General features: G+C 38.0%; 1 protein-coding gene across 13 annotated transcripts; it reads left to right on the top strand.

The window, feature by feature from the left end:
• Window positions 1–118: 118 nt before the first annotated feature.
• Window positions 119–27671, top strand: ZMYM1 (zinc finger MYM-type containing 1). 13 transcript variants are annotated; one of them, XM_054512993.2, is made up of 9 exons: window positions 119–800; window positions 8039–8208; window positions 9344–9413; window positions 9614–9863; window positions 15862–16036; window positions 18957–19110; window positions 20859–20996; window positions 21180–21220; window positions 21756–27671. In XM_054512993.2, exons 2-9 carry the CDS (start codon window positions 8113–8115, stop codon window positions 24054–24056), a joined length of 3225 nt encoding a protein of 1074 aa, XP_054368968.2. In that variant the 5' UTR covers window positions 119–800; window positions 8039–8112; the 3' UTR covers window positions 24057–27671. The 13 variants fall into 13 exon arrangements, with proteins under 13 accessions (XP_054368968.2, XP_045754078.2, XP_045754076.2 ...); XM_045898122.3 differs by having other exon boundaries at window positions 9344–9416; window positions 21183–21220; XM_045898120.3 differs by having other exon boundaries at window positions 120–800; window positions 9344–9416.

Raw genomic sequence — 27671 nt, 5'->3', positions numbered from 1 at the left:
CCCTGCTTGTGTTCCCTCTCTCGCTGTGTCTCTCTCTGTCAAATAAATAAATAAAATCGTAAAAAAAAAAAAAAAAAGAATAGCACAATTATTTGATCCTATACTTTTTTAGGTGTTGAAAGTGTTAATTTGTTAAGTAGCATTTAAAACACACCATGATTTCTGCACACTCTTTTGGGATTCTTTTAATATACGAAGAGTGCCCCAAAATGGAAAAAGCCTGAACCCTCTCTCCATCGCTGCAGATAATTCCTTTTACTGGGAATTTACTATGTACGTGGAACTTTACCAACATTGCCTTTCCAATCTTCACATGCCTATGGCAAAGGCACTATAATAAACCCCATTTCAAGGATGAAGAAATTGGGATTTACAGAAATTGCTAATAGACCCATCTCTCGAATCCAGTAAATCCAAATGCCGCGCCTGAACTCTGAGTCCATCCCGCCGTTGCCCCAGCATTTAAGGGTCCAAATTTGGGGCCCTGTAGGACGGCTTCAAAGATCAGACCCTGGGCAGCACTGAGGACTCTTCCCCGCCCTCTGTTGCCAAGGGAACGTGGGCCCCGCCCGACCACCTGCGCTGCGCATGCTCGGCCGCAGAGTGCGGCGGGAAAGGGGCGGGGCCTGTGTGACCGTTTGGCGTCGAAGTTGCTTTGAGAACCTTCGCGCGGCCAGCGTCCCCGAGAGAAATTAGTAAGCCCTCTGAAGCGGCCGTGGATTCCTGCGCCTGACCGAAAACGGGCAGAGTTTCGCCTGTGGCGGGAGGATGAAGCTTCGGGTCCGGCCGGGGTCCTAAAGGTGGGTCCCTGCGTGCGGATTCCGCCATGTGAGGGTCGGGAGCTCGGGGTCAGGCCCCGGGATTGTGTTTGTCGACTCCTTTAACCTTGTCCGCAGAGTCGGGGGATCCTTGCCCCGAGTTTTCCAGCGTTTCTCGCCGCCTGCTCCCACTGCGCCGTTACTGGGCTTTCAAGCCTTTGGTCTCTATCCGCGGCCTTTTTTAAAAACATTCATTTGATCACACTTGTAGCTCTCCTTCATTAAGCAGTAGTGTTTTTACAAACAACTTAAAAAAAAAAATCGTGGAAGTCCTTTTGCAATTAGATGTGTACACGGAGTCTCAGCTAAAAAAAAAAAAAAAGTTTAGTACAAAAGTTTGACTCGATAAATTCGGACTTGAAATTGGGATTAGATGCAGGTTCAGTCTTCATCACTTTATTTCAGTATATTGCTTTAGTGCCCAGGATTGATGGTATCTTGGTTTGCATGGACTAGTGTTTGCAAACGGTAACTTCCAGCTTTCTCGGGGTGCAATTTCAGTAAGAGTTCGACCACTGATAACACCTGACAGTAACTGGTATTCCTCATCACAAATATACAAGACGAGAAGCCTTTAAAATTTATAACAAGAACTATATTGCATTTAGTCCTGGCAGTATCAGGACTGGACAGTTTGACATTTAACTCCTAGGATGAGGCAACAGCGTTAGGACATTTAGGGACCATAGCATTATCTGCTCTCGCTGTCTCTCTCTCTGTCAAATAAATAAATAAAATCTTTTTTAAAAAATTATTTATTTGACAGAGAGAGACACAGCGAGAGAGGGAACACAAGCAGGGGGAGTGGGAGAGGGAGAAGCAGGCTTCCCGCCGAGCAGGGAGCCCGATGTGGGACTCGATCCCAGGACCCTGTGATCATGACCTGAGCCGAAGGCAGACGCTTAACGACTGAGCCACTCAGCTGCCCCTTTTTCTTGCATTATTAACCTGACTAGAACCTCTAGAACAATGGTGAAGCGGTTAGAGAAGAAATTTTTAAATATTGATGTTGTATTATCCTATGATCCTTCTAAGTTCACTTATTTGAGTATTTTACCGGGCGGGGAGAAGATATTCCTTAGGGTTTTCTATGTACACCATCGTGCTCTCTACAAATAAAAGCAGTTTGTTTACTTCTCCCTTTCCAGTTTTTACACCAAATTTCCATTGAGTATTTCACTTTAACTTAAAGAATTTTCTTCTTCTTTTTTTTTTTTTTTTTTAGAAAGATTTTATTTATTTATTTGACAGAGAGAGACACAGCGAGAGAGGGAACACAAGCAAGGGGAGTGAGAGAGGGAGAAGCAGGCTTCCCGCCGAGCAGGGAGCCCGATGCGGGACTCGATCCCAGGACCCCGGGATCATGACCTGAGCTGAAGGCAGTCGCTCAACCAACTGAGCCACCCAGGCGCCCAACTTAAAGAATTTTCTTTAGCATTTCTACAGTATAGGTTTGTTTGTGATAAATTCTCATTTTCATTTATCTGAAAATATCCTGATTTCACCTTTATTTTTGAAGGATATTTTTACTGACTAGAGAATTTTAGGTAGTTGTTTTTTTCAGCACCATAAAGATACTCCATTGGCTTCTGGCCTTCATGTTTCTGAAAAGAAAACAGCCTTTATTCTAATTTTTGTTCTCCTGTAAAGTCTTTTTTCTTTAGCTGCTTTTAAGATTTTTTTTTTAATCTTTAGTTTTCACTAGTGTGACTATGATGTGGGTGGTTGTGTTTCCCTTTTGTATTTACCTTATTTGTAACTCATAGAGCTCCTTGAATTTGTGTGGTTTGATATTTTTCTTGATTTTGGGGAAATTGTCTAGCCAGTAGTTCTTCAAATATTGCTTCTGTTACATTGTCTGTTTTCCCTTATTCTGGGACTCGGTTTACCTCTGTGTTAGACCTTTTTGCTTTGTTCCACATGTTGCTTACCTTATTTGTATTTTTATCCTCTTATGTATCAATCTGAACTACTTTGTACTGTTGATATAAAATGTATCTTTTTTTTTTTTTTTAAGATTTTATTTATTTGACAGAGAGAGACACAGCGAGAGAGGGAACACAAGCAGGGGGAGTGGGAGAGGGAGAAGCAGGCTTCCCGGGGAACAGGGAGCCCGATGCGGGGCTCGATCCCAGGACCCTGGAATCATGACCTGAGCCGAAGGCAGACGCTTAACGACTGAGCCACCCAGGCGCCCCAAAATGTATCTATTCTTAATTTCCCTATTTTATTTTCCAGTTATCAAATTTCCATGACTTTTTTTTTTTTAATTATTCCAGGACTCTGCTAAACTTCTCCATCTTCTTCTCTATTTTCTCAAATGTATCAAAGTCCTAGCCTGATAATACCAATATGAGTTACCTATAGGTCTGTTCTATTGTCTTTTTTCTTTTCATTGGTTTTCAGTCTTTGGGGGTTTTTTTTGTTGGGATGTACCCATAAATTTTTATTGTATTATGGATGAAAAAATTTAAAGACTCTAGGTGTACTTCCTCCAGAGAGGGCTAAGTTTCCTGTAGGCAGGCAGATAGTTCTAACAGACTATATATATTTATATATAAATATATATATATATATATTTTTTTTTCTAACAGATTATATTGATCCTTTTGAGGGTTAGTGTTATGCCTTATTAGGGCTGATTTATTTTGGTTTGCCCTTTCTTCTAGGGAGTGGTCTTTTCTCCTGTGATGTGGCCCTTACTCCTAACACATGGGCCCTCTCAACTGCAAGTCCAGATCTTTACCAAATCCCCTCTACCTTTGCTGGGCTTAAATTTTAACTTTGTTCTTAGCTCTGCAAAGCTACTATATATAATCTCTGTTCAGCTCTTTAGACTCAACCTTCTGTTTTCTGCTAGATTTTTTAGTGTCATACTCTGTAGATGTACATTTGGAAGTCAGCTAATAAGTGGAGGAGGAGATTTGTATGCAAATTGGGAAGCTTGTTTCTCCTTGGTTCCCCCTGTCCTTTGTGCCTCAAGAGTTCTGACTGCTTTGGCCACCCAGAACTCCCATCTCCTTAGCTCATTGTGCTGCTGTTTTCTGCTTGGCCCTTTTCCTCTGCTCTGTCCTGCAAAGTGTGCTCAGGGGTAAAGCCTGTTAATGTTATCTGTTATGCCTAGATTTATCATCTCTTCTTTTTTTTAGGTTATCTCTACACCCAACATGGGGCTCATGACCCCTGATAATCAGGCATTTTGTGTTCTGCCGACTGAGCCAGCCAGGCACCCCTAGACTTATCAGTCTTTTAAGATTTTACTTATTTGTCAGACAGACAGAGCATAAGCAGGGGGAGTGACAGGCAGAGAGAGAAGCAGGCTCCCCACTGAGCAAGGAGCCCGATGCGGGACTTGATCCCAGGACCCTGAGATCATGACCTGAGCCCGAGACAGACGCTTAACCGACTGAGCCACCCAGGCGTCCCATATCATTCTTATTTTTAATTCTTGCCAATCTGATAAAATTTGGAGCTGAGTTGGTTTAGAAGCTGAATAGGGCTTGAATAAGCAAAAATGACTTTACAAGTAGAACAGTATGAGCACAACATAGTGGGGAAGAATTAAAAGATTAAGGTGAAGCAATTTGAAGCATCAATATTGTACTAATTTTCCAGGAGGAAAGCACATACATTCTCTCTGGAGATCTGCTTGTGTGTCTGGAAATAACTCCCGATAGCTTGCAATTTCTTTGCAGTCTCATGTTTTACTTTAAAAATTAATATCAATTTTGAGGGGCACCTGGGTGGCTCAGTTGGTTAAGCAACTGCCTTCGGCTTGGGTCATGATCCCAGGGTCCTGGGATCGAGCCCCGCATCGGGCTCCCTGCTCAGTGGGGAACCTGCTTCTCCCTCTCCCTCTGCCTGCTCCTCCCCCTGCTTGTGCTCGCTCTCTCTGTCAAATAAATAAAGTCTTCTTTTTTTTATTCTTATGTTAATCCCCTACATTACATCATTAGTTTTAGATGTAGTGTTCCATGATTCATTGTTTGTGCATAACACCCAGTGCTCCATGCAGAATGTGCCCTCCTCAATACCCATCACCAGGCTAACCCATCCTCCCACCCCCCTCCCCTCCAGAACCCTGTTTGTTTTTCAGAGTCCATCGTCTCTCATGGTTCGTCTACCCCTCCAATTTCCCCCGCTTCATTCTTCCCCTCCCGCTACCTTCTAAATAAAGTCTTCTTAAAAAATTAATGTGAATTTTGTTTTCTGATCCATGATATATCCCTCTTTGGTTTAAAATGTTTTAATTGGTTATTACCAAGTAGTATTATTAACCAGCAGGAACATGTACCACATTTATCCTAGGACTATTAATACTCTCTGACATACATGGTTTATCCCCAGGAAAGACAGGTGATAGACTATATAAAAAAGAGGTTTCAGGGTGCCTACGTGGCTCAGTTGGAGGAGCATGTGACTCTTTTTTTTTTTTTTTAAGATTTTATTTATTTGAGAGAGAGAATGAGAGAGAGAGAGAGAGCACATGAGAGGGGGGAGGGTCAGAGGGAGAAGCAGACTCCCTGCCGAGCAGGGAGCCCGATGCGGGACTCGATCCTAGGACTCCAGGATCATGACCTGAGCTGAAGGCAGTCGCTTAACCAACTGAGCCACCCAGGCGCCCCAGCATGTAACTCTTGAGCTCAGGGTCGTGAGTTCAAGCCCCACACATGCTCCTCCTACTGAGCCAACCAGGCGCCCCAAAAATAAAATCTTTAAAAAAAAAAAAGAGGGGCACCTGGTGGCTCAGTCATTAAGCGTCTGCCTTCGGCTCAGGTCATGATCCCAGGGTCCTGGGATCGAGCCCCACATCGGGCTCCCTGCTCCACGGGAAGCCTGTTTCTCCCTCTCCCACTCCCCCTGCTTGTGTTCCCTCTCTCACTGTGTCTCTCTCTGTCAAATAAATAAATAAAATCTTTAAAAAAAAAAAAAAAGAGGTTTCTAGGACTTATTTTACTCTAATGTGCATCTTGTTGGAAAAAGAAGTACTGGATTTGTTATTCATGTATGTTTTTTGCTCTTTTTGTTTTTCTAATAGCTAAAGAAATGTTATATACTGTTTTCCCTGCTTCAAAAACATATTTTAGATTAATTAATTACACTGTCGAGGTGCTTTCCATTATTTGCCTATTGGTGTAATGACTGACACATTTGAAGGGATTCCAAGATGCAAAAGCTCATAGATGCTTTGTTTTTAATTGATTTTTAGACTTGCATATTTTCTTTCAGGTGAATGACAGTCTAGTAGTTAATTTCCCGTGAGTTTTGCTTTGCTGGTTGTGTGTAATGCTCAAATGGGCTGGGCAGAGGCCATATGAGCTTTTTTTTTTTTTTTTTTAAGATTTTATTTATTTATTTATTTGAGAGAGCGAGAATGAGAGAGAGTACATGAGCGGGGGGAGGGTCAGAGGGAGAAGCAGGCTCCTCGCTGAGCAGGGAGCCCGATGCGGGACTCAATCCCAGGACTCCAGGATCATGACCTAAGCCGAAGGCAGTTGCTTAACCAGCTGAGCCACCCAGGCGCCCGCCATATGAACTTCTATTGCACTTCACAAGTCAGGCCTTATTCATTTAATTTTCTGCTTTGTGATAGGGACTTGCAGTAAAAGCTACCAGAAAAGTGGGGAAAGGACCAAAGATGAGAGAAAAGAATATAGAAGGAACCAGTCTGTCCTGGAAAAAGAGGCGTTGGGGCTGAGCAATCAAAAGTCACTTGTAGGAGGGCCTGGGTGGCTCAGTAGGTTAAGCATCTGCCTTCAGCTCAGGTCATGATCTCAGGGTCCTGGTATCAAGCCCTATGTCCCACTCCCTGCTCAGTGGGGAGCCTGCTTCTCCCTCTACCTCTGTTCCTCCCACCTGCTTGTGCGCACACAAGCTCTCTCTCAAAAAATAAAAATCTTAAAAAACAAAAAAAGGCACTTGTAGTCCCTCAAAAGCTATAAAATGGAATTATATTTTAAGCCTGAATGTGCAACAATCTTTTATATTTTGATTTTGGATTTTAACTATCTTATCTAGTTACCAAAAAGGAATCCATTAATGAGAGGGGGGGCAGGCATGAAGTGTAAATGCAAAGTAGATTCAAAACATATATAGAAGGTATATTTGATCCACTTTGGTGATTAGATGTGGGAACTTTGAGAGAAGAGAAGCTTAGGATTACCCCTAGATTTCTGGTTTGGGAAATTGGGTATATAGGATAGTGCATTTTATAAGAAAGGGAACACGTGTAAAGCAGGCTTATGGGAATTATATAAGAATATAGTTTTAAATCTCTTGAATTTGAGGGACCTGTGGAGCGTCCAAGTGGAGATATTTAGTAGGCAGTTAGGTATATGGGCTGGAGCTCAGAAATATAGGGGAAAATCAGCCTACAAATGATAGTTGAATCCAAGGTTTTGCCCACAGAACAAGTGAGAAAGAGTCCTGTGGAATTGTGCTTTGGAGGAACACAAATATTTTTATTTTTTAAAAGATTTTATTTGAGAGAGAACATGAGCTGGGTGGGGCGGGGGGGCGCTGCAAAGGGAAAAGCAGAACAGAAAGCTTGACTCGGGGCTCTGTCCCAGGACCCTGGGATCGTGACCTGAGCCAAAGGCAGATGCTTAACTAACTAAGGCACCCAGAACACAAATATTTTAGAAGCAGGTGAAATAAATGAGAAGAAGACTGTCAAAGAGATAGGAGGAGAAATAGGCCTTGCAGTCATAGGATTCAAGGAAACAGAGAGGCTCAAGGATGAGGGAAGGGAGTGGTCAGAGAGAGGGCACTAGCTTTAAAAGTTGGATCCTTGAATGTATCTGAATGTTTATATGTGAAGAACCAATAAGGAGGGAAAGAGAAGCTGAAGAAGATATAGATAATAATTGGCTCTATAAGAGCAGTGGCAGGGGAGAGGTAGTGAGCACAGGTATTTGGATTAACCTTGGATAGAAGACTTTATGTTTTCTAAGACTGAGTTAAAAGTAAACTTGTGGGTTTGGTGAGCTTATGCTATAGGCAGGCCTGGGAGAATAGAAGTGGAGAAAACTAGTCCCAGAAGAAAGCATAGAGATATGTCTACCAAAGAATTATAAAGCAAAGCTATGTTGGGGAATAATGGATGAAGGGAAGAAAGCCAGTGTTGGTACTGTGAAGGAACCTTGAGTCCAAGCTGTCTAAAGACCCTGTGTGCTTCCAATAAAAATCAGACTGTCCCATCAATTCATATTTTATTTTAGGAACCTGGATACTGTTCCCCAAGAAGAAATTCATTAGTTTGGACCTGGAGGATTCTTTTGTATCAGACACCAAGATGAAAGAATCACCGATAGATGGTAAATGTGACAAAGCAGTGACACCACAACTGGGGCGGCTAGATGAAATTAAGACAGAACCTGACAATGCTCAGGTAAATATCCTACTTTATTTTCTTTTTTGTAGAGCAGCATTTAAGTATACACTTCAGTTATGCAGATGCTGGTTTACTGGCTGAAAACCTGAAATCTTTATCTTCCCCTAAGCAGTTGGTCAAATAATACAAGGTATATGGTGTGAAGTGCCATCACAACTGTATGCAAGAACATGATTTGAGCGAAGAATGGATGTTTAGAATTGGGTTTTGGATTGATAAACGGATTGCTTAGGGTATTATGGGCCTAACTAAGGTTAACACATTTTTGTTTTCATTTTTCTTAACTTGAAACAATATGAGTAACTAATCGTATGTTTTTATGCTACTGACTCTGTTTAGTACATTATAAATTCTTAGAATTTTTTTCTTTGTAATTATTTTACCCAGATCAGTTTCATGTTTATTCTTAAACTTTTTTAGACATATTATATGCTAAAGAACCTGTAAAGATAAACTGACTCAAGCTGTGAATGTTCTGTGAGTAGTGCCAAATTTCCTTAAAATGTTTATATATGAACTAGCTGAAATTTCTAATGAAACAAAAAGTAAATTCAGTTTTAATTTATTTCTAGTATTCTGTTTAGGAATAGCCTAAAGTAAATCAGTATTAAGTAAGGATATTACTCCCATTGAGTTGGTGACACTAGGGAATGTTGTCCCATCTCAGAAGTATTGATTGCTTCTTCAGTGTATGGACATTCAAACACATAGATCATGTTTAGATAGAGTGCCTGCTGCTCTGAAAAATCCTCTGCAAGACTCATTTAGCCCACTCCAACAATTTTGTGTTTAAGGTCTTTATGAAGACAATTAGCTATTATTGATTAGAACAAGGAGGAAAAATAGGCGTCATTACTGAGTGTGTCTCCTCTATTTGTGGTAGCTTACTGAAGGACTCTGAACAGATATTACTGAAATCACATCTAGGTATTATAGAATATAATATATAATGTATAGAATATAATGTGTCAGCCAAAGGTCACCAAAAGGGGAGTGTTCACCTATGGTTCAGTTCAGTTATACAATTCACTAATATACAGTATTATATATCAATAATATACAGTATTATTTTCTGTTGAATAACTAGTTGTTTTATACACATTGTATTCATTATTTTCATCTCTTTTTTTAGGAGTATTGTCAAGCCCAGCAGCCTAAAACTCAGGAGAATGAACTGAAAATAAACACCACATTTTCAGACAGTGGTAATAGAATTACTTAAATTAATCCTATTTATTCTAACCAATGTAATAGCCAGTTTATTCTACTTTTTTAGAGTGTCTTTGAATAGTGCATTGTTTGGGGTTTCAAGTCCAGAAGTAACCTCTAAAAGAAAACAAAAGAATGCATACTTAATTTTACGTAAATACTAATTTTCTTCCTTCCTGTTTTGTGTTTATAGCTCCACAGTTGACTGCAGGCATTCAGCTTTCTCTGACATCATCTGGCATGAATAAAATGCTTCCTTCAGTTTCAACCACAGCTATTCAGGTTTCCTGTTCTGGTTGTAAAAAAATTCTCCAGAAGGGGCAAACTGCTTATCAGAGGAAAGGGTCTACTCAGCTTTTCTGCTCCACGCTGTGCATCACTGAATACATTTCATCTGCCAATTCACCAGCTCTTCCCAAGAGAACTTGTTCAAACTGCTCAAAGTATATAATTCTAAATTATGCCCCCTTTTACTTCCCTACATAGATCTTGATCAGAGTCTTGGTTGTAACTGTCTACATTTTCATTTTTTCTTTTCTTTTCTTTTTTTTTAAAGATTTTATTTATTTATTTGACAGAGAGAGTGAGAGAGCACAAGCAGGGGGAACAGCAGAGGTAGAGGGAGAAGCAGGCTCCCCGCCAAGCAGGGAGCGTGATGCGGGGCTTGATCCCAGGACTCTGGGATCATGACCTGAGCCGAAGGCAGATGCTTAACCATCTGAGCCACCCAGGCGCCCCTATTTTCATTTTTTCTGAAGAAGTATCACCTTGGTTTAGTGAAAAGAAGCTGCTTCTGCTTTCAGTTCCTCTGTTAGATTCTTCAGAAATACTTTTTTTGTTGAGAGATTTGCAGAAATTAAAACATAAGGAGTTCTATTTCTCTTCAGCTTTAAATAATGTGACTTCTGAAACTTAACCTTCCTACTCTTCATTTAAAATTCTCTATAAATGAAATTATTATATGCCCATTCTATTTTATCATTTAACTGTATAGGAGGCAAACCACTAACACATTAATCATGTAATAGTTAATTTGGATCTTCCAAGGTATAAAATAGCCAAGGTGTGACATTATAAAATAATGTTTCTCATAATGGTAAATGAAGTTATTCGATTCTTTTACAAAATTGAATAGTCGTAGGTAAACATGGATGGATGTAGTCTTTTCAAGATTTCAGTGTTGGGGTCTGTATTGCTAACTTCTTTATATATGTATGTAAGGCAGTTTAGATGCAGAGAAAGGAAGTAGTAATTTCATAATGAATTAGTGGAAAATGTCCAAAACCTTGAACTCTATCCTGAGATATATAAAGGATCAACGTGCTTTGAGAATCCTATCGTAGTATAATTCTGGTTTGTTAGTACTCATTAAATGCTAATGCTAAATTTTAAATGTTTTTGTTTCAGAACAAAGAAAACACATAAGCCACCAGTTTTGCTCGTAAATATAATAAATTCCTTTCATATGTCTTATTTTGGAATCAGGTTGCCATAATTTGAATTTTGCTTCCTCCATTTACGGTTATATTGTACAACTCATAGCAGCTGTATCCATATCATCTGGGAGCTTGTTAAATAAAAATACAGAATCTCAGGCCTCATCCAGACCTACTGAATCAGAGTTGCATTTGTCCCCAGATGATACATCTATATGCTAAAGTTTAAAAGCATCGAGAACTTCTTAGTATTCCCATTTGTTTTGTTAAATGCACATTATGAGCATTAAATAATAGATTTAAGTGATCAAAACAATACTGGCATGTAATAAGACCTTAGTAAATGTTAGTTATCACTGTTATTCTCTTAACAAACTCACAAACCCTTTTTATTGGTTGCTTCAGCTCCTTGTTTAGCTGCTGCTTCGGGTATTATCTGTTGCTTCGAGTCTTACTCCCTGAAACTCAACCTTTCTCTTGTGTTTTTTCAACCCTTCAATACTATGTCTTTTTTCCTTTTTGCTAAGGGCTGTAAGGCACTCTCTTCAGTCTGCTTTCTTTCTCTGCAGAATCATAAAACTGGAAGGGACCTTAGAGATCATCCAGTCCAAACATTTTCTTTTGGTTTTGAGGAAACTGAGGTCCTGAGAAGTTAAGGTATCATGTTACTGTGTTTGGAGTTTACCCATTGTACATCTTCAGCAGATCTCCCAGACAGATTGAAAAGGCTGAAACAGGAAAGATATAGTGTGTAAGTTGTTCCCTAAGATGAAGAAATCCAATATGAGCAAAAATATGAAACAGGTTTTACTTCCTTTGGAATACAGATTTTTTTTTTTATAAAAACACTATTGTATAGGTTGGTGGAACGGTAATAATGCTTAGGCTGGGAGAGGCCATCCATTGTCCAGAGTAACCTGTGCTTTTTAAAAAATTTTTTTCTTTCACATTTATTAGCGTCTTGTATTAATATAGAGTTCTCAAGATTTTAGCTAATTATCAGTTAGTATTGAGGTTTCTTTCATAGCAATGATTTAAGATCTGTTTTGAGTTAATGCAGTTTTTATTCTGTTTCATGAAGCAAATAAAAGTTAGCTTCGAAAATGGCATTTTAAATCATGTTAGAAAAATAAGACTTCTTTTTTTTTTTTTTTAAGATTTTATTTATTTATTTATTGGAGAGCAAGCGAGAGAGAAACAGCATGAGAGAGGAGAGGGTCAGAGGGAGAAGCAGGCTCCTTGCTGAGCAAGGAGCCCGATGTGGGACTCGATCCCAGGACCCTGGGATCATGACCTGAGCCGAAGGCAGTCGCTTAACCAACTGAGCCACCCAGGTGCCCAAAATAAGACTTCTTTTGAGAGCAATGTATTTAAGAAGTGTCATTTCTGCACTTTAGTATCCCAGTTGGAACCAACCAGAGATTCTGATAGCAATCAGCAGAGTTCAGAATATCCCTGTGCTATATAACACTTACATGTAGGAAAGTTGTTCAGTCCTGTGCTTAGAGTTTGTTTAAGCTAATTTCAGGTACTATTAAGAAAACTCATTTTTTAGTTTTTTATTTATAAGGACTTAGTAGATTAGAAACCAGGAATGTAATATACTGGTAGCAGTAAAAATCAGTAAACATTTTCAGACTTCCATGCTTTTGCCAATGGTTTCTTCTGCCTCCCTTTCCATCTGCTAATTTCTTTCTGTCTTAAAGGTCTGCCTCAAATATCTTACCTCTTGTCTGTTCCCACACCATTTTTTCCTCTCCTCTCACTAACCCCCCACCCACTCAGAGTAATTATTCCATGGCCTGTGTTTTAATAGTGTTCATAGTTCCCACAACATTAATCATAAAATTAATGTTTTTAAAGAAAGAATTGATATCGCCCCAGTTAGAATATGAACCTCTCTTTTTTTTAAAGATTTTATTCGTTTATTTGAGAGAGAAGGAGCAGGGAGAGGGGGAAGCAGACTCCCCGCTGAGCAGGGAACCCAATGCAAGACTCAATCCCAGGACCCCGGGATCATGACCTGAGCTGAAGGCAGATACCTAACCAACTGAGCCACCCAGGCGCCCCTAGACTATGAACCTCTTGATGAGATTAGGAACCAGATCATACTCATCTTTATATTCCCAGTGTGTAAACACCAACTGGCACACAGTGAATCCTAGAAAAGTTTTTGTCGAGTAAAGTACAAGGATAGCACAACTCAGATACTGCATTTAGAGCTATATTTTAAACCAGTAAAATGATTGATAATGAAATGAACCTGTTACTTTTGGTACCGTCTATTTAAGAAGGAGGAAAATCATAATACACTAAAAATTTGTAAGTGTTAAAATAGTGTTGATTTCAGGAATATTTCATCTGGAAAACTATTATCCTGAAAGATTGATACTCTAAGGGTTCTAAGTAGCCAGATACCATGGCAGTTCTTAAACATTCTGGTCTCTGGACCCCTTTCCACTCTTAAAATTTTTTGAAGAGCCAGAGAGCTTTAGTTTATGTAGGTTCTATCTACCAATATATACTGTGTTCGAAATTAAAATTGAGAAAATTTTAAACTAATTATTAACTCATTTAAAAATAATAACTCACTGCATGTTGACATAAATAATATTTTTAATGAAAAATAGCCATATACGTTTTTTAATTTAGTGAGGAGGAATTTTAAGAAAAATTCAGTAAGCATCATTTTATCAGTTTTGCAAACCACTTCAGCGTCTGACTGGGTTTTCATATCTGCCTCTGTTCAGTTTATTGGAAAATGTTGTTTTAGCTGAAGTGTGAAAAAAAATCTGGCACTACAAATATGTAATTGGAAAAGGGAGGAGTGTTTTAATAGCCTTTTAGATTTTGTGGATGCTCTTCTTTGATCATCTACCAGAAAATAGGTAGTACTTCTTAAAGGTTAGTTACAATGTGAAATCTGAAACCATACCAATGAATTTTTTTGTACTGTTAGGTTAAAATACATTGGTCTGTTTGTACTTTGAATGGCTTTTTTTTTACCCATGAATGAATGATTTTTCTTACATGCTATCATAATTTGGAAAGTACTGGTTCACTGAGTTATGTAGATCTTCCAAATGTTGGCATATTTCTTTTTTTTTTTATAAAGATTTTATTTATTTATTTGAGAGACAGAGAGAGCACACGGGTAAATGAGCAGGCAGAGAAAGAAGCAGGCTTCCCGCTGAGCAGAGAGCCTGACATAGGGCTCGATCCCAGGACCCTGGGATCATGACCTGAGCTGAAGGCAGACGCTCAACCAACTGAGCCACCCAGGTGCCCCTGTTGGCATATTTATGCAATATTTTTAAAATCACATTTGTTAAAAGAAACACTAAAAAAAATATATATATATACCACTAATCTCATCAAGAAAGCTTAACTATTGGGAAGCAAGTTGGAGATGGGATATTTTCCATAATTCTAATTTTCAATGAAAGCTCGACTTTTATCATTGGCAGTGAAACTGCCAGTTGTTTATCTTGAAGTAACAGTCTTACTTTGTTCATTTTTGAGAAAATATTTGCCAGATACCCACTCTGGATAATAGTTTGTTCTTTCAAGTAAAAATGTATTCCATGAAAAAGGTAACTACCTCAGGTTGTAACTCTCAACATCCCCACGTGAGATTTTCCTTGAGACAACCATCATACTTTGGTGTGAAGGAGAAGTACTTTATGCCTGTGTCCCATATCGTCACACAGAATACTAAAAAGAGGTTGTCAAGGATAAAGTTTAATAAAGTAAAGGATTTTTACAGCGAATGTGTGGCAATGAATAACATACTAGGACATTCTGGTTCAACTGCCTTCATTTGTGCTCAGGCTCTGGCGTTTGACCCAGCATTGTTTTTTTTCTCCCAATTTATTGAGGTGAAAGTCACATAACAAAAAGCCACTTCAGTAGTAGTTAGTACACTCAACAGTGTCTAGTTCAGAACATTTCTGTCACTCCAGTGTATCCAGTAAGCAGTTTCTCCCCAGAGATCTCCTCTCTCTTCAGCCCCTGGCAACCACCAATCTTCATTCTATCCATGGATTTACCTATTCTGGATATTTCATATCACTGGAATCCTACAGCATACAACCTTCTGTGTCTGTCTTTTAGCATAATTTTGTCGAGATTTATCCGAGGTTTATATGTGTTGTAGCATGTAGCACTTCATTCTTTTTTTTATAGCTGAGTAATATTCCATTGTATGGATATAGCACAGTTTGTTCATTCATTGATTGGTGAACATTTGGGCTGTTCCCATCTTTTAGCTATTTTTTTTTTTCTTTTTTAAGTAAGCTCCAGGCCCGATGTGGGGCTTGAACTCACAACCCTGAGATCAAGAGTTATGTGCTTTACCAACTGAGCCAGCCCAGTGCCCCTATCTTTTTTAGCTATTTGAAATAGTGCTGTTAGGAACATACGTGTATTTATCCTTTTTTGAGTACTTCTCTTCAGTTCCTTGGGGTACATGCCTAGGAGTGGAATTGCAGTGGCCCATTGTTGATGGTGCACCATCAGTTCAAATGTTAACAGGGAGAAAGACAGTTTTTTTGGACAAATAATATTTTAATATGAAAATAGTTTTGTTTTTTGTGGACCCCTCTAAAAGTATCTGGAGTATTCGGAGGTTTGTAGACCATATTTTGATATCCTCTGTCTTGTAGATTACAAAGTTGGTCAGGTATGAATTTGCGATTTCTCATCATCATTCTTTTATCACTAGCACTAATTAATATAAGCGACGTAATCCTCAAACTGTGGTATCAGTTGTGTTTTATAATCCCTACTTTGTAGATGAGGGAATCAGCATTTGGGAGTATATATGACTTACCCGTCGTTACATAATATAAGTCCTAGAACTAAATACCAAATTCAGGTTTTCTTATTTCAAGGCTGGTGTCACTGCTGTTGCACCATCTAAAGGTAGATGAAATGGGAGAGGGTTACTTGCGGGAGTGCTTTAACTTATAAGAGTGTTTAATGGTGCCCTTGTTTTTCCTTTTAGAGACATCTTAAATCTAAAGGATGTGATCAGTGTCCAGCTAGAAGATAATACGTCTAGCAAAAATTTTTGCAGCCAGTCTTGTCTTTCATCATATGAAGAAAAAAGAAAAGCATTTGTTACCATATGTACTAATAGCATTTTAACCAAGTGCAGCATGTGTCAGAAGACTACTGTTGTAAGTTGCAATTTTTTTTAACTTTGAGGGATTCTGATTATTTTGCTTAAATATTGGAGTTTTTACTGAATTTTTTTAAATCCTAGATTCAGTATGAAGTAAAATACCAGCATGTGAAACACTGTCTTGTAGTAATGCCTGTTTTCAGTTTCACTCTGACAGCCTCATCACGGTGGTCTTGAGAACTGTGGGGCTTACTATTAAACTGTCTCTAGTCTATTTCATATGCTTCAGATGAAAGGACAGTCCCATTACTTTAATAGTTCAAGGAGAGGGGTGCCTGGGTGGCTCAGTCAGTTAAGCGTCTGACTCTTGATTTCAACTCATGTCATGAGATCGAGCCCCACGTGAGGCTCTGTACTCAGTGCAGAGTCTGCTTGTCCCTCTCCCTCTGCTCCTCTCCCACCCCACGCACTCGCGCACTCTCTCTCTCTCAAATAAATAAATAAAATCGTGAAAAAAAATTGGTCAAAGAGTATTACAGCATATAAGCAGGTATGAATAAAGACCTGTTGCATAAAGAACCACTCCATTTGAATTTGACTGCATGGGACTCAAATGAAACATCCAAGATTGAGTTCCTTCCGTTAGTTCACTTGTGGATGGTTCCGCTTTAGGAAAAGGGTGGCGATTAGCTTTTCGTACCATTGGGAACAGTTTCAGTTGGTAGGACAGTGAAGAAGATGAAATAAAAGACTTCTGAAAGACAGTTCCTCTTACATAACAATTCATGATAAATTCTGTATGGAGATTTTCCTAAAGAATCTTAGGATGATCTGGCCTTGAAGAAAAGCCAAGCATATGAAAACTTGTTTATAAACTGCAAATAAAGATAGCAGAAATAATAATAGCCTACTGGTCAGTAAGACTCAACCACAAAGTGTTTTGGGGTTTTTTTTTAAGATTTTATTTATTTATTTGACGGAGAGAGACACAGCATAAGAGGGAACACAAGCAGGGGAAGTGGGAGAGGGAGAAGCAGGCTTCCTGCTGAGCAGGGAGCCTGATGTGGGGCTCGATCCCAGGACCCTGGGATCATGACTTGAGCCGAAGGCAGACGCTTAACGACTGAGCCACCCAGGGGCCCCACACAGTGTTTTTAATTCTATGTTTTCTTATACCTAAGCAAGGTTAAAATGAATCAAGAATGTCACATGCTTTTCTGAATGAGAAATAATCCCCAGGGCGCCTGGGTGGCTCAGTTGGTTAAGCGGCTGCCTTCGGCTCAGGTCATGATCCTGGGGTCCTGGGATTGAGCCCCATGTCCGGCTCCCTGCTCAGCGGAGAGCCTGCTTCTCCCTCGCCCTCTGCCTACTTGTGCTCTCTATCTCTCTGTCAAATAAATAAAATATTAAAAAAAAAAAAAAAGAAAGAATCCCCTATTTCTGGTAGGAGAGCCTTGGGTGAGAGGTTCTGAGAACAGAGAAGCTGGGTCCTGCTTTGGTGGACTAAATGAGATTAATGCAGTTGGTGGTCTGAGCCCCTTTCATGAGGTAGGATTGAGGTTGTCTTGCTTGTTCAGATGATGCTTTGAGACCCAACTCTATCTCCATAAATTCTTCCTTAAAATCATGCAATTGAAGATAGGATTCTCAGCAAGTCTGAACAATTCAAATAGGTCATTTGTAAGCCACATCTTTTCTTTCTTTCTTTTTTTTTTAATTTTTTTTTTTTTTAAGATTTTATTTATTTGAGAGAGAGGGAAAGTGAGAGACAACACGAGTGGATGGGGAGGGACAGAGAAGAGGGAGAAGCAGACTGTCCGCTGGGCAGGGAGCCCAAGGGGGGGTTAATCCCAGGGCTCTGGGATCATGACCTGAGCAGAAAGCAGACGCTTAACCGACTGAGCCACCCAGGCACCCCAGGGCTTCTCAAAGTATAAAAAGTCATACTAGTAAAGTGTAAAAGAATTTTCAAAGTTATACTCTGTTTTTTGTTTCATTGTTCCTTTGCCAAGTTGTTTTTCATGGAAGAAAATGTGTATTTTTTCTTTTTCTTTTTTTTTTGAGTATTTATTTGAGAGAGAGAATTGAGCCCAATGTGGGGCTCAATCCCAGGACCCTGGGATCATGACCTGAGCTGAAGGCAGACATTAACTGACTGAGCCACTCAGCCACCCCTGTATAAGATATTTTCATTTGTCCTTGTACTTAATGCCCCAAAAGCAGTTCTTTTTCACCATTGCCATAAGTCCAGGAATGATGGTTCCTGTTTCAGTAGAAACAATAGATGGTAAGCCTCACAGTTTATATCATTTACCTTTGCACACTTACTGCTTCCTGAATGCACTATATTCTATATATTTTACTGCTTGTATGCTACTTTCTTGCAGTATGCTTGCAATTTTAACCATGAAGTTAGCCTAGAGAAACAGTGATTCCCACAGCCGTTCTCTGGCTCCTCCTTAGTACCAATAGAAGGCTTTCCTGAGTTAATATTCAAAGTGGAATTGAGGAAAGAGATATAATTGTAAGACTTTTGTTTATTTATCCAGTTGGCTTTGATTGCCTGGAATGATGACCATATTCTATGACCTCTTTCTTCATTGCTTGCATATGTATTACTGCTGCTACTAATATTATCTGATAAATAACACAAATAGTGATTTATTGGATTGATCTCTTTCATTTTTGTCACTGTAATCTGTATTGCCTTTTTTTTTCTCTTGTTTGTTTTTAATTCAAGTTAGTTAACGTGTAGGGTATTATTAGTTTCAGGGTAGAGTTTAGTGATTCATCAGTTGCATATAATACCCAGTGCTCATTATTTTTTTCTGGTTTTTAAGAAAGTGTAAAAATGTGGCTTCATTATCATCACTTGCTATATTTTAACTAAGAGCCGTAATGATGAGTATATTTTTGTTTGTTAACAATATATGTCATATACCAGGAATATGAATATTACTTTAATTTCTAAACAGAAACCAACCAAAACACTTACATCTGTTCCTTGCAAATCATTGAAGCCCTCAGATGAAGTGATTGAGACCACCAATGACTTGGGGAAGACAGACCTTTTTTGTTCTATTAATTGTTTCTCTGCTTACAATAAAGCTAAGACGGAATCATCTACAGGTAATGTTTGTTTAGCAGTTATCAGAGGTTTAGAAACTATTGAAGAATATTACTGCTCTCCTTTAATTTATAACCTTGATTCATCTCGAAATTAAACTGACTTAAAAGTCAAAACAGAGGTGCCTGGGTGGCTCAGTCGTTAAGCGTCTGCCTTCAGCTCAGGTCATGATCCCAGGGTCCTGGGATCGAGCCCCACATCGGGCTCCCTGCTCTGCGGGAAGCCTGCTTCTCCCTCTCCCACTCCCCCTGCTTGTGTTCCTGCTCTCGCTGTGTCTCTCTCTGTCAAATAAATAAAATCTTTAAAAACAAAAAAAAAGTCAAAACAATGCAAAATTCATTGCAAAAAAATGTTTTTCAGGTGCACCTGGCTGGCTCAGTCAGTAGATCATGTAACTCTTAATCTCAGGGTCATGAGTTCAAGCCCCACATTGGGCATGGAGCCTACATTTTAAAAAAAGTTTTCCAGTAGTTTTATATAAAAGGAAGCCTACTTCACAACTAGAGACTTAATATTTATTTGTAAAGATTGTTGTGTTAGAATATAGAATTTTGTACTTAGCCCTGCTTTGTAAAAACAAGGGTATTAGTTACATTTTTTACAGCAAATAGAACTAGTTGGAAATACTTGGAAGTTCACTAATAGAAAAGCACAAGTCACCCGGGGCCAACTTCGTATTCCATCAAAGAGCCTCATATAGGACCACTGGTCCTGTTTACATAGATAATAAAGTAAATGATGCCCCTGGGGCTTGTACATCATGTAAACTGGCTCATTATAGAAATCTTTGCAATACTAGCTTAGATACCAGTGTAGCTCCATTCATGTTGAGGGTTATGAATCTTGAAAGAGTTAGAAATGATACCCATTAGGGACGCCTGGCTACCTCAGTCGGTAGAGCGAGTGACTCTTAATCTTGGGGTAATGGGTTTGAGTCCCATGTTGGGTGTAGAGATTACTTTAAAAAAAATAAAATATTTTAAAAAATGATGAAAGAAATGATAACCATTAGGAGATTCTAAAGGAATCTCTTTTCTGTTCTTCATGGGTAATTTCATGTAAAGATTTGCTTGAAATTTCAAGCAAATGGTTAAAAGAACCGAGAAATTGTATGCAAAGGTAAAATATGTTAAAAAATGGAAAAAGGAAATTATCAGTTTAAGGTTATTAATGTGTTATCCTAAAGAACCTGGCAATCCCTAAGCCATACTCCAATATCCAGCAATAATACCTAAAGCTATTAGATTTTTTTTTTTTTTTTTTTTAAGATTTTATTCACTTAGGGCGCCTGGGTGGCTCAGTTGGTTAAGCGACTGCCTTCGGCTCGGGTCATGATCCTGGAGTCCCTGGATCGAGTCCCGCATTGGGCTCCCTGCTAGGCAGGGAGCCTGCTTCTCCCTCTGACCCTCCCCCCTCTCATGTGCTCTCTCTGTCTCAAATAAATAAATAAAATCTTTAAAAAATATATATATTTTATTCACTTATTTGACAGAGAGTGTATACAAGCGGGGAGCAGCAGAGAGAGAGGGAGAAGCAGGCTCCCCACCGAGCAGGAAGCCAGATGCGGGGGTCAATCCCAGGACCCCAGGATCATGACTCGAGCCAAAGGCAAATGCTTAACCCACTGAGCCACCCAGGCACCCCAAGCTATTAGATTTTTTCATTGTTTGTTGAAACACTTGTTATTAAACAGTGCTTTCTGATTGATTGATTCTGCTTGGTTTTTGAGAAATCTTTTTATTTTTTTCAGTAAATGTTTCCGTGGTACATGATGCCTCAACGGATCTCTTTTCTCCAAAGAAAGATACAACTCCAGTTATAAGCAATATAGTGTCACTGGCAGATACTCATGTTTCCCTACCCATCATGAACTCTGATGTCTTACAAGGTAAAATTGATATAAAGATACCTGACATAGACACTGTTTTCCCATCCTTGATGAATCTATCTATATTCTAAGGTTGTTTTTGTTGTCTGATATGAAATAAGCAATTGTAGTTTATGATGCTATTTTATAGCATATATTTTATTGCATACAAGATCTTGAATTGATGATACTCTTTTATTTTAGCAGATACAGTTTCTTCAGTAACAGCAAATGTCATTGTAGATGTAAGTTTTGTCCTTATTATTTTTGACACTGTCTTGTCTTTTAAGCATATTTTGTGCATATATATGTATATATATGTGTGTGTGTCCATATATATATATATGAGCATATTCATTCCTGTTTTCATCGAAGAGCTCAAAAAAGTTGAGCAAGAGACATCTTTTGGTATTCACATTCAATTTCCCAAATCTCAGGTTTGACTTGAAATTATTAATAAGAATATTTAAACAGAAGTATTATTAGTTGTAGTTTTTCCTCTGCATTCTTTATTACCTTTTTCAATATTCTAGGTCACGTGAGCAATAAAAATTATTTTTATTACAATTACATACCAAAAGATTCTTTGAACATTTAATGCTGAATTTAGATTGCAACTTTATATTATAAATAATTGTTAACGTTTCCCCCTAGTGGAGCTAATATTGCAACTCACCCATTCATTTTATTATGTTATTAGGATAGATAATTTTGATATTTTAATCATTTGAAAACTGTTCAAACAAATGCTTTTCTCTTTTTCTCTCAAACATTTCTAAGACTTTACCCAGTGAATCAAGTAGTGGTGTTGCAACTGGTAGTGTTGAACAGCCAAGCCTTTCTCCATCTTCATCAATACCCAGTCAGCATATGGTTGAGTCCAGTGTAGAAGTACAGAAAGATCAAGTGTCAAACCAAGATGCTACATACAATATGAAATCTGTGAAAATAAGTGATGGACTATGTCACCCAAAATTTACATCCAAAGTACAAAAAGTTAAAGATAAGTCACGAAGCATTAAAAAATCTTGGTGTTCAAATTTCCAGCATTTGAAAAACAGTATTAAAAAGGAAGTGACATTCTGTTATTCATGCCAGTTGTTCTGCCAAAAAAATTTTAGTTTTGGAGGAGAATCATTTGCAGCCCAAGGAATTTCTAATTGGAAAAAGACTCTAGAAAAATTCAGAAAGCATGAAAAAAGTGAAATGCATTTGAAGTCATTGCAGTTTTGGAGGGAATACCAGTTTTCTGATGAAGCCATCAATGATAATTTATCTATTCATTCAAAACAGATTGAAGGAAATAAAAAGTACCTAAAGCTTATAATTGAAAATATTTTATTTCTTGGGAAGCAGTGTTTACCATTAAGAGGAAATGACCAATCGATTTCATCTGTGAATAAAGGCAATTTTTTAGAACTGTTAGAAATCAGAGCAAAAGATAAAGGAGAAGAAATATTTCGACTTATGAATTCACAAGTTGACTTCTATAATAGTACACAAATTCAAAATGATATTATTGAAATAATAAAGACTGAAATGCTGCAAGATATTGTGAACGAAATCAATGCCTCCTCAGCTTTCTCAATAATATGTGATGAGACAACTGGTAGTGCCACTAAAGAACAGCTTTCAGTTTGTGTAAGATACCCACAAAAAATGTCAAAGGCTGTCTTAATTAAAGAAAGATTCTTGGGTTTCATAGATACTGAAGAGATGACTGGGACTAACTTACATAGGATTATCAAAACTTACCTGCAGCAAATTGGAGTTGATCTGAAGAAGATATGTGGCCAGGCCTATGATAGTACCACTAATTTGAGGGGAAAATTTAGTAAAATTGCAGCAGAATTCAAGAAAGAAGAGCCAAGAGCTTTGTACATACATTGTTATGCACATTTTTTGGATTTAGCAGTAATTAGGTTTTGTAAAGAAGTGAAAGAACTCCGAAGTGCTCTAAATACTCTCAACTCTTTGTTCAACACTATTCATATGTCTGGGGAAATGTCTGCAAATTTTCAAAACATTTGTAAGCTAAGTCAAAACAAAACATGCAAGAAACATACATCACAATCATGTTGGACAGTCCATGATCATACATTACTGTCTGTGATTGAGGGCCTTCCAGAGATTATTGAAACATTGGAAGTTGTATCAAGCCATTCTTCAAACACAAGTTTGGCTGATGAATTGAGTGATTTGTTAACATTGGTTTCCAAATTTGAATTTATCTTTTGTTTGAAATTTCTTTATCGAGTGTTAAGTGTTACAGGAATTCTTTCCAAAGAGCTTCAAAGTGAAACCATAGATATTTTTTCGTTGTCTTCAAAAATAGAAGCAATTTTGGAATGTTTATCATCTGAAAGAAATGATGCCTATTTCAAAACTATCTGGGATGGGGCAGAGGAAATATGTCAAAAAATAACCAGTAAAGGTTTTGAAGTTGAAAGACCTTCTTTTCAGAAAAGAAGAAAAATTCAGAAAACAGTAGATCTTGGCAATTCAGATAGTATGTTTTTTCCTACTTCAACAGAAGAACAATATAAAATTAATATTTATTACCAAGGATTGGATACTATATTAAATAATTTAAAATTATGTTTTTCAGAGTTTGATTATTGTAAAATGAAGCAAATTTCAGAACTATTATTTAAATGGAATGAACCATTAAATGAGACAACAGCCAAACATGTCCAAGAATTTTATAAACTTGATGCAGACATCATCCCAGAACTTAGATTTTATCGGCAATATGCAAAGCTCAATTTTGTCATAGATTATGATTGTATCAACTTCATCAATCTTGGCTGTTTGTTTATTCAGCATGGTCTTCACAATAATATTCCTTGCATATCAAAGTTATTATATATTGCTTTGTCTTGGCCAGTTACTTCAAGTGCTGAAAATTCATTTTCTATACTGCCCCGTCTTAAAACATATTTATGTCATACCATGGGACAAGAGAAGCTTAGTGGCCTAGCCCTAATGGCTGTTGAGCAGGAATTGGTGAATAAACTGATGGAACCTGAAAGACTCAATGGAATTGTAGAAAAGTTTATCCATCAGATGAAAGAAACCTAACATTTGCTAATTTGAATTTACCTAAAAGAATTTTGTATTTCTGCTGGAATGTTTGTTTTTTATTTCAAAATTTTATCTCCTAAGAAAAAATTTTTTTCATCAGAACATGTAACATTCACTTGATTGAAAATTCAAAAAAACAGACTGAAAAGAGAAAAGTCTCCTTCCTCTTTTTAGTACCCAATTCCCCCTCCCTGTAGTGTTATCTGTTTCTCAAATATCCTCCTGGAGATATTTTTCACAGATAGTACTCTGCAGTGCACACCGTTCTTCAACTTGTCCACTTAACGTATTTTTGAGATTGTCCTATATCAGTACTAAAGAGTTTCTTGATTTTTTTTTACAACTGCATAAAATTTCATTGTATGAATGTACCATAATATATTTGAGCAGTCCCTAACAATAAACATTTCAATTCTTTCTAGTATTTTGCTATTATAAATAATCCTGCATTTAATAACCTCGTACAGGGGCCTGGGTGGCTCAGTCGGTTAAGCGTCTGCCTTCAGCTCAGGTCATGATCCCAGGGTCCTGGGATCGAGCCCCACATTGGGCTCCCTGCTCAGGGTCAGGGGGGGCGGGCTGTTTCTCCCTTCCCCTCTGCCTGCCGCTCCCCCTGCTTGTGCCCTCTCTCTGCCAAATAAATAAAATCTTTAAAAAATAATAACCTTGTACATAGGTCATATTGCACATGATTGAGTTACTGTAAGATAAAATTTTATATTAGAATTACTAGGTCAGAAGATTTATGCATTTTTATTCTTTTTTTTTTTTTTAAAGATTTTATTTATTTGAGAGAGAGAGAATGAGAGAGAGCACATGAGAGGGGGCAGGGTCAGAGGGAGAGGCAGACTCCCTGCGAGCAGGGAGCCCGATGCGGGACTCGATCCCGGGACTCCAGGATCATGACCTGAGCCAAAGGCAGTCGCTTAACCAACTGAGCCACCCAGGCGCCCTGCATTTTTATTCTTGATAGATACTGGCAGATTGCTTTCTATAAGGATTATGCCCATTTACAGTCCCACCACCCATGTGTGAGATTGCCTATTTCCTTGAATCTTTATAAACAGTGTTCTGAAACATTTTGATACCAGTCTGGTATCAATCCCAGTGGAATTTTGTATTTTCACTTAAGAATAAGGTTGGGTAGGGGGTACCTGGGTGGCTCAGTCGGTTAAGCGTCTGCCTTCAACTCAGGTTGTGATTCCAGGGTCCTGGGATCAAGTCCTGCATCAGGCTTCTTGCTCAGCAGGGAGCCTGCTTCTCCCTCTGCCTGCCGCTCCCCCTGCTTGTGCGCGTGGTCTCTCTCTTTCTGACAAATGAATAAATAAAATCTTTTATAATAATAATAATGATAGGGTTGGGTTATCTACTTGAGCTTCAATTAGTATTTCCTTTTCCTGTGAACTGTCACGTTTAAACATGACTATGGTTTTGGTTGACACAAATAGATGGTGCAATATGAATTCTTAATCTACTCTATGAAAATATGACTAAATAACCCAAAAAGAAGAGACTCTTTCTATCATTATACTTTAGAAAGGTTCAGGTGATAAAGGAAAATCTGTCCCTCAGAGACTTGTAAGAATTTAGTGGTAGATGTATCTGGGCCTAGAATTTTGTTTGTTTTAGGAATATTTCTCTGCCACTTCTCCCTTTCTGTTTCTTTCTCCTCAATTCTTAATTGTAATTTTTCTAGAAAGAGCATTTTACTTAGGCTTTTTTGAAAACGTATTTACGTAAAGGTATAGAAAGTATTTTTTTAATTTTTTCTGTATACTAAGTTTCCTCAACAATTTCTGTATACATGCTTTCTTGCTTGATTAGCCAACCGGTGGTTTATTTACTTGTTTTTCATACACATTCTTAGATTTATTTATCAATCCTACTTTTTAAAAATATTATGGTTGATTTTAACATAAAAAATACAAAGAGCATACCAAGTAACATTTAATCCTATAAATCCTAATATTTTACTATGCTCCAGATTTTTATTTCAGAAATATTACAGAGCAAGATGAAGCTCCCTTGCAAATCTTTTATTGATAGCATTCCTCTTCTATTTTCCCCAGAAGCAATGATTATTTGTTGTGCTTCTTTCCATGCATGTTTAATTTTATACTTAAAAGATAGCCTTGTTTCATATTTATAAACTTTACAAGTCTTTTTTTTTTTAAAGATTTTATTTATTTATTTGAGAGATAGAGAATGAGAGACAGAGAGCATGAGAGGGAGGAGGGTCAGAGGGAGAAGCAGACTCCCTGCCAAGCAGGGAGCCCGATGCGGGACTCGATCCTGTGACTCCAGGATCGTGACCTGAGCTGAAGGCAGTCGCTTAACCAACTGAGCCACCCAGGCGCCCCCATATTTATAAACTTTATATAAAACTCTAAGTTGCATTGTACATACCTTTCGGTAATTTTTTTTTCACTCAATGTTGTTTTTGAAATTTATACATGGATTTCTAGTTCATTAATTTTAGCTGCTGAATAATACCCCATTGTAGGAATATACATGTTCATTTTTTCTCTATTTAAATGGACATTTTATACTCTTTGATTTTGCACTTTTATAATACTCCAATGAACATTTGTATATGTGGTATGCATTTGCACATTCAACAAATACTTTTGAGCAAGTACTATATACTAGACGCTATTCTAACTGTGGAGACCCAGCAGAGAATAAAATAAGGCCCTGACTCCCAATGAAATTTAGCTTTCTAATGTGATCCAAGATAGATACTAGAAGAGGTTGCTCACTAGTTCTTTATGTAGATAGATGATAATAAAGAAAAGAATATAGGCTGCACTAGGATAAAAGATGAGACTTTCGAAGCTGTGGCCAGTGAAGGCCTTACCCAACCACCAATCCCTGACATACCAGTTGGGAAGGTCTGCTGTAGGGTACTTACCTAGAAGTAGACGTGATGGTTAAAGGCTATGTTCATCTTCCACTTTAATTAAACCTCGGTTTAATTAATTTTCTCTTTCCCACCATTATCTGAGTGTCTCTCTTGTTCCACACATCCTTACCAACATTTGGTATTATCATTTTACTCTTTTTTTTTTTTAATTCATTGATTTCTGCTTTACCTTTTTTAAAAAAAGAAAACAAGGGGCGCCTGGATGGCTCAGTCGTTAAGCATCTGCCTTTCGGTTCAGGTCATGATCCCGGAGTCCTGGGATTGAACCCTGCATTGGGCTCCCTGCTCCGCGGAAAGCCTGCTTCTCCCTCTCCCACTCCCCCTCTTGTGTTCCTGCTCTCTCTCTCTCTCTGTCAAATAAATAAAATCTTATTTAAAAAAATACTTTAAAAATTAAAACAAAATAGAAGGCAGTTAGTTAACCACTAGTATTGGATGCTTCTTGCGTGTATTTTCATTCTTTTCAATTTTGAAAGTGCTTAGTGCTGTGAACTGTCCTCTGAAGTCACCTTTGTCTACCATGTGTTTTTCTCATTTTCATTATTTTCTAGCTGTTTGCAGTTGTAGTTTCTATATTGTCATGGAACCAGGAATTAATTTTAAGAGGTTGGGTTTTTTTTACTTTTTAAATATTCAAATATTTTGTTTTTTACTTTTTTTCCTATAAAGACAGTAACATAAGTCCTAGA

The sequence above is a fragment of the Mirounga angustirostris genome, unplaced genomic scaffold, assembly GCF_029215605.1.
Source record: "Mirounga angustirostris isolate CCGP_5_RB_7025 unplaced genomic scaffold, mMirAng1.0.hap1 SCAF_4, whole genome shotgun sequence".
Classification (NCBI taxonomy): domain Eukaryota; kingdom Metazoa; phylum Chordata; class Mammalia; order Carnivora; family Phocidae; genus Mirounga; species Mirounga angustirostris.
Note: the sequence above shows the minus strand (reverse complement) of the source record. Positions and strands in the feature narration are given on the sequence as shown.

Coding starts and splice junctions, on each gene's coding strand:
- ZMYM1 (XM_045898120.3), top strand. CDS start 8,113: ATGAAAGAATCACCGATAGATGGTAAATGTGACAAAGCAGTGACACCA. Junction 8,209..9,343: donor CAGAACCTGACAATGCTCAG/GTAAATATCCTA, acceptor CTCTTTTTTTAG/GAGTATTGTCAAGCCCAGCA. Junction 19,111..20,858: donor TAAGACGGAATCATCTACAG/GTAATGTTTGTT, acceptor TATTTTTTTCAG/TAAATGTTTCCGTGGTACAT.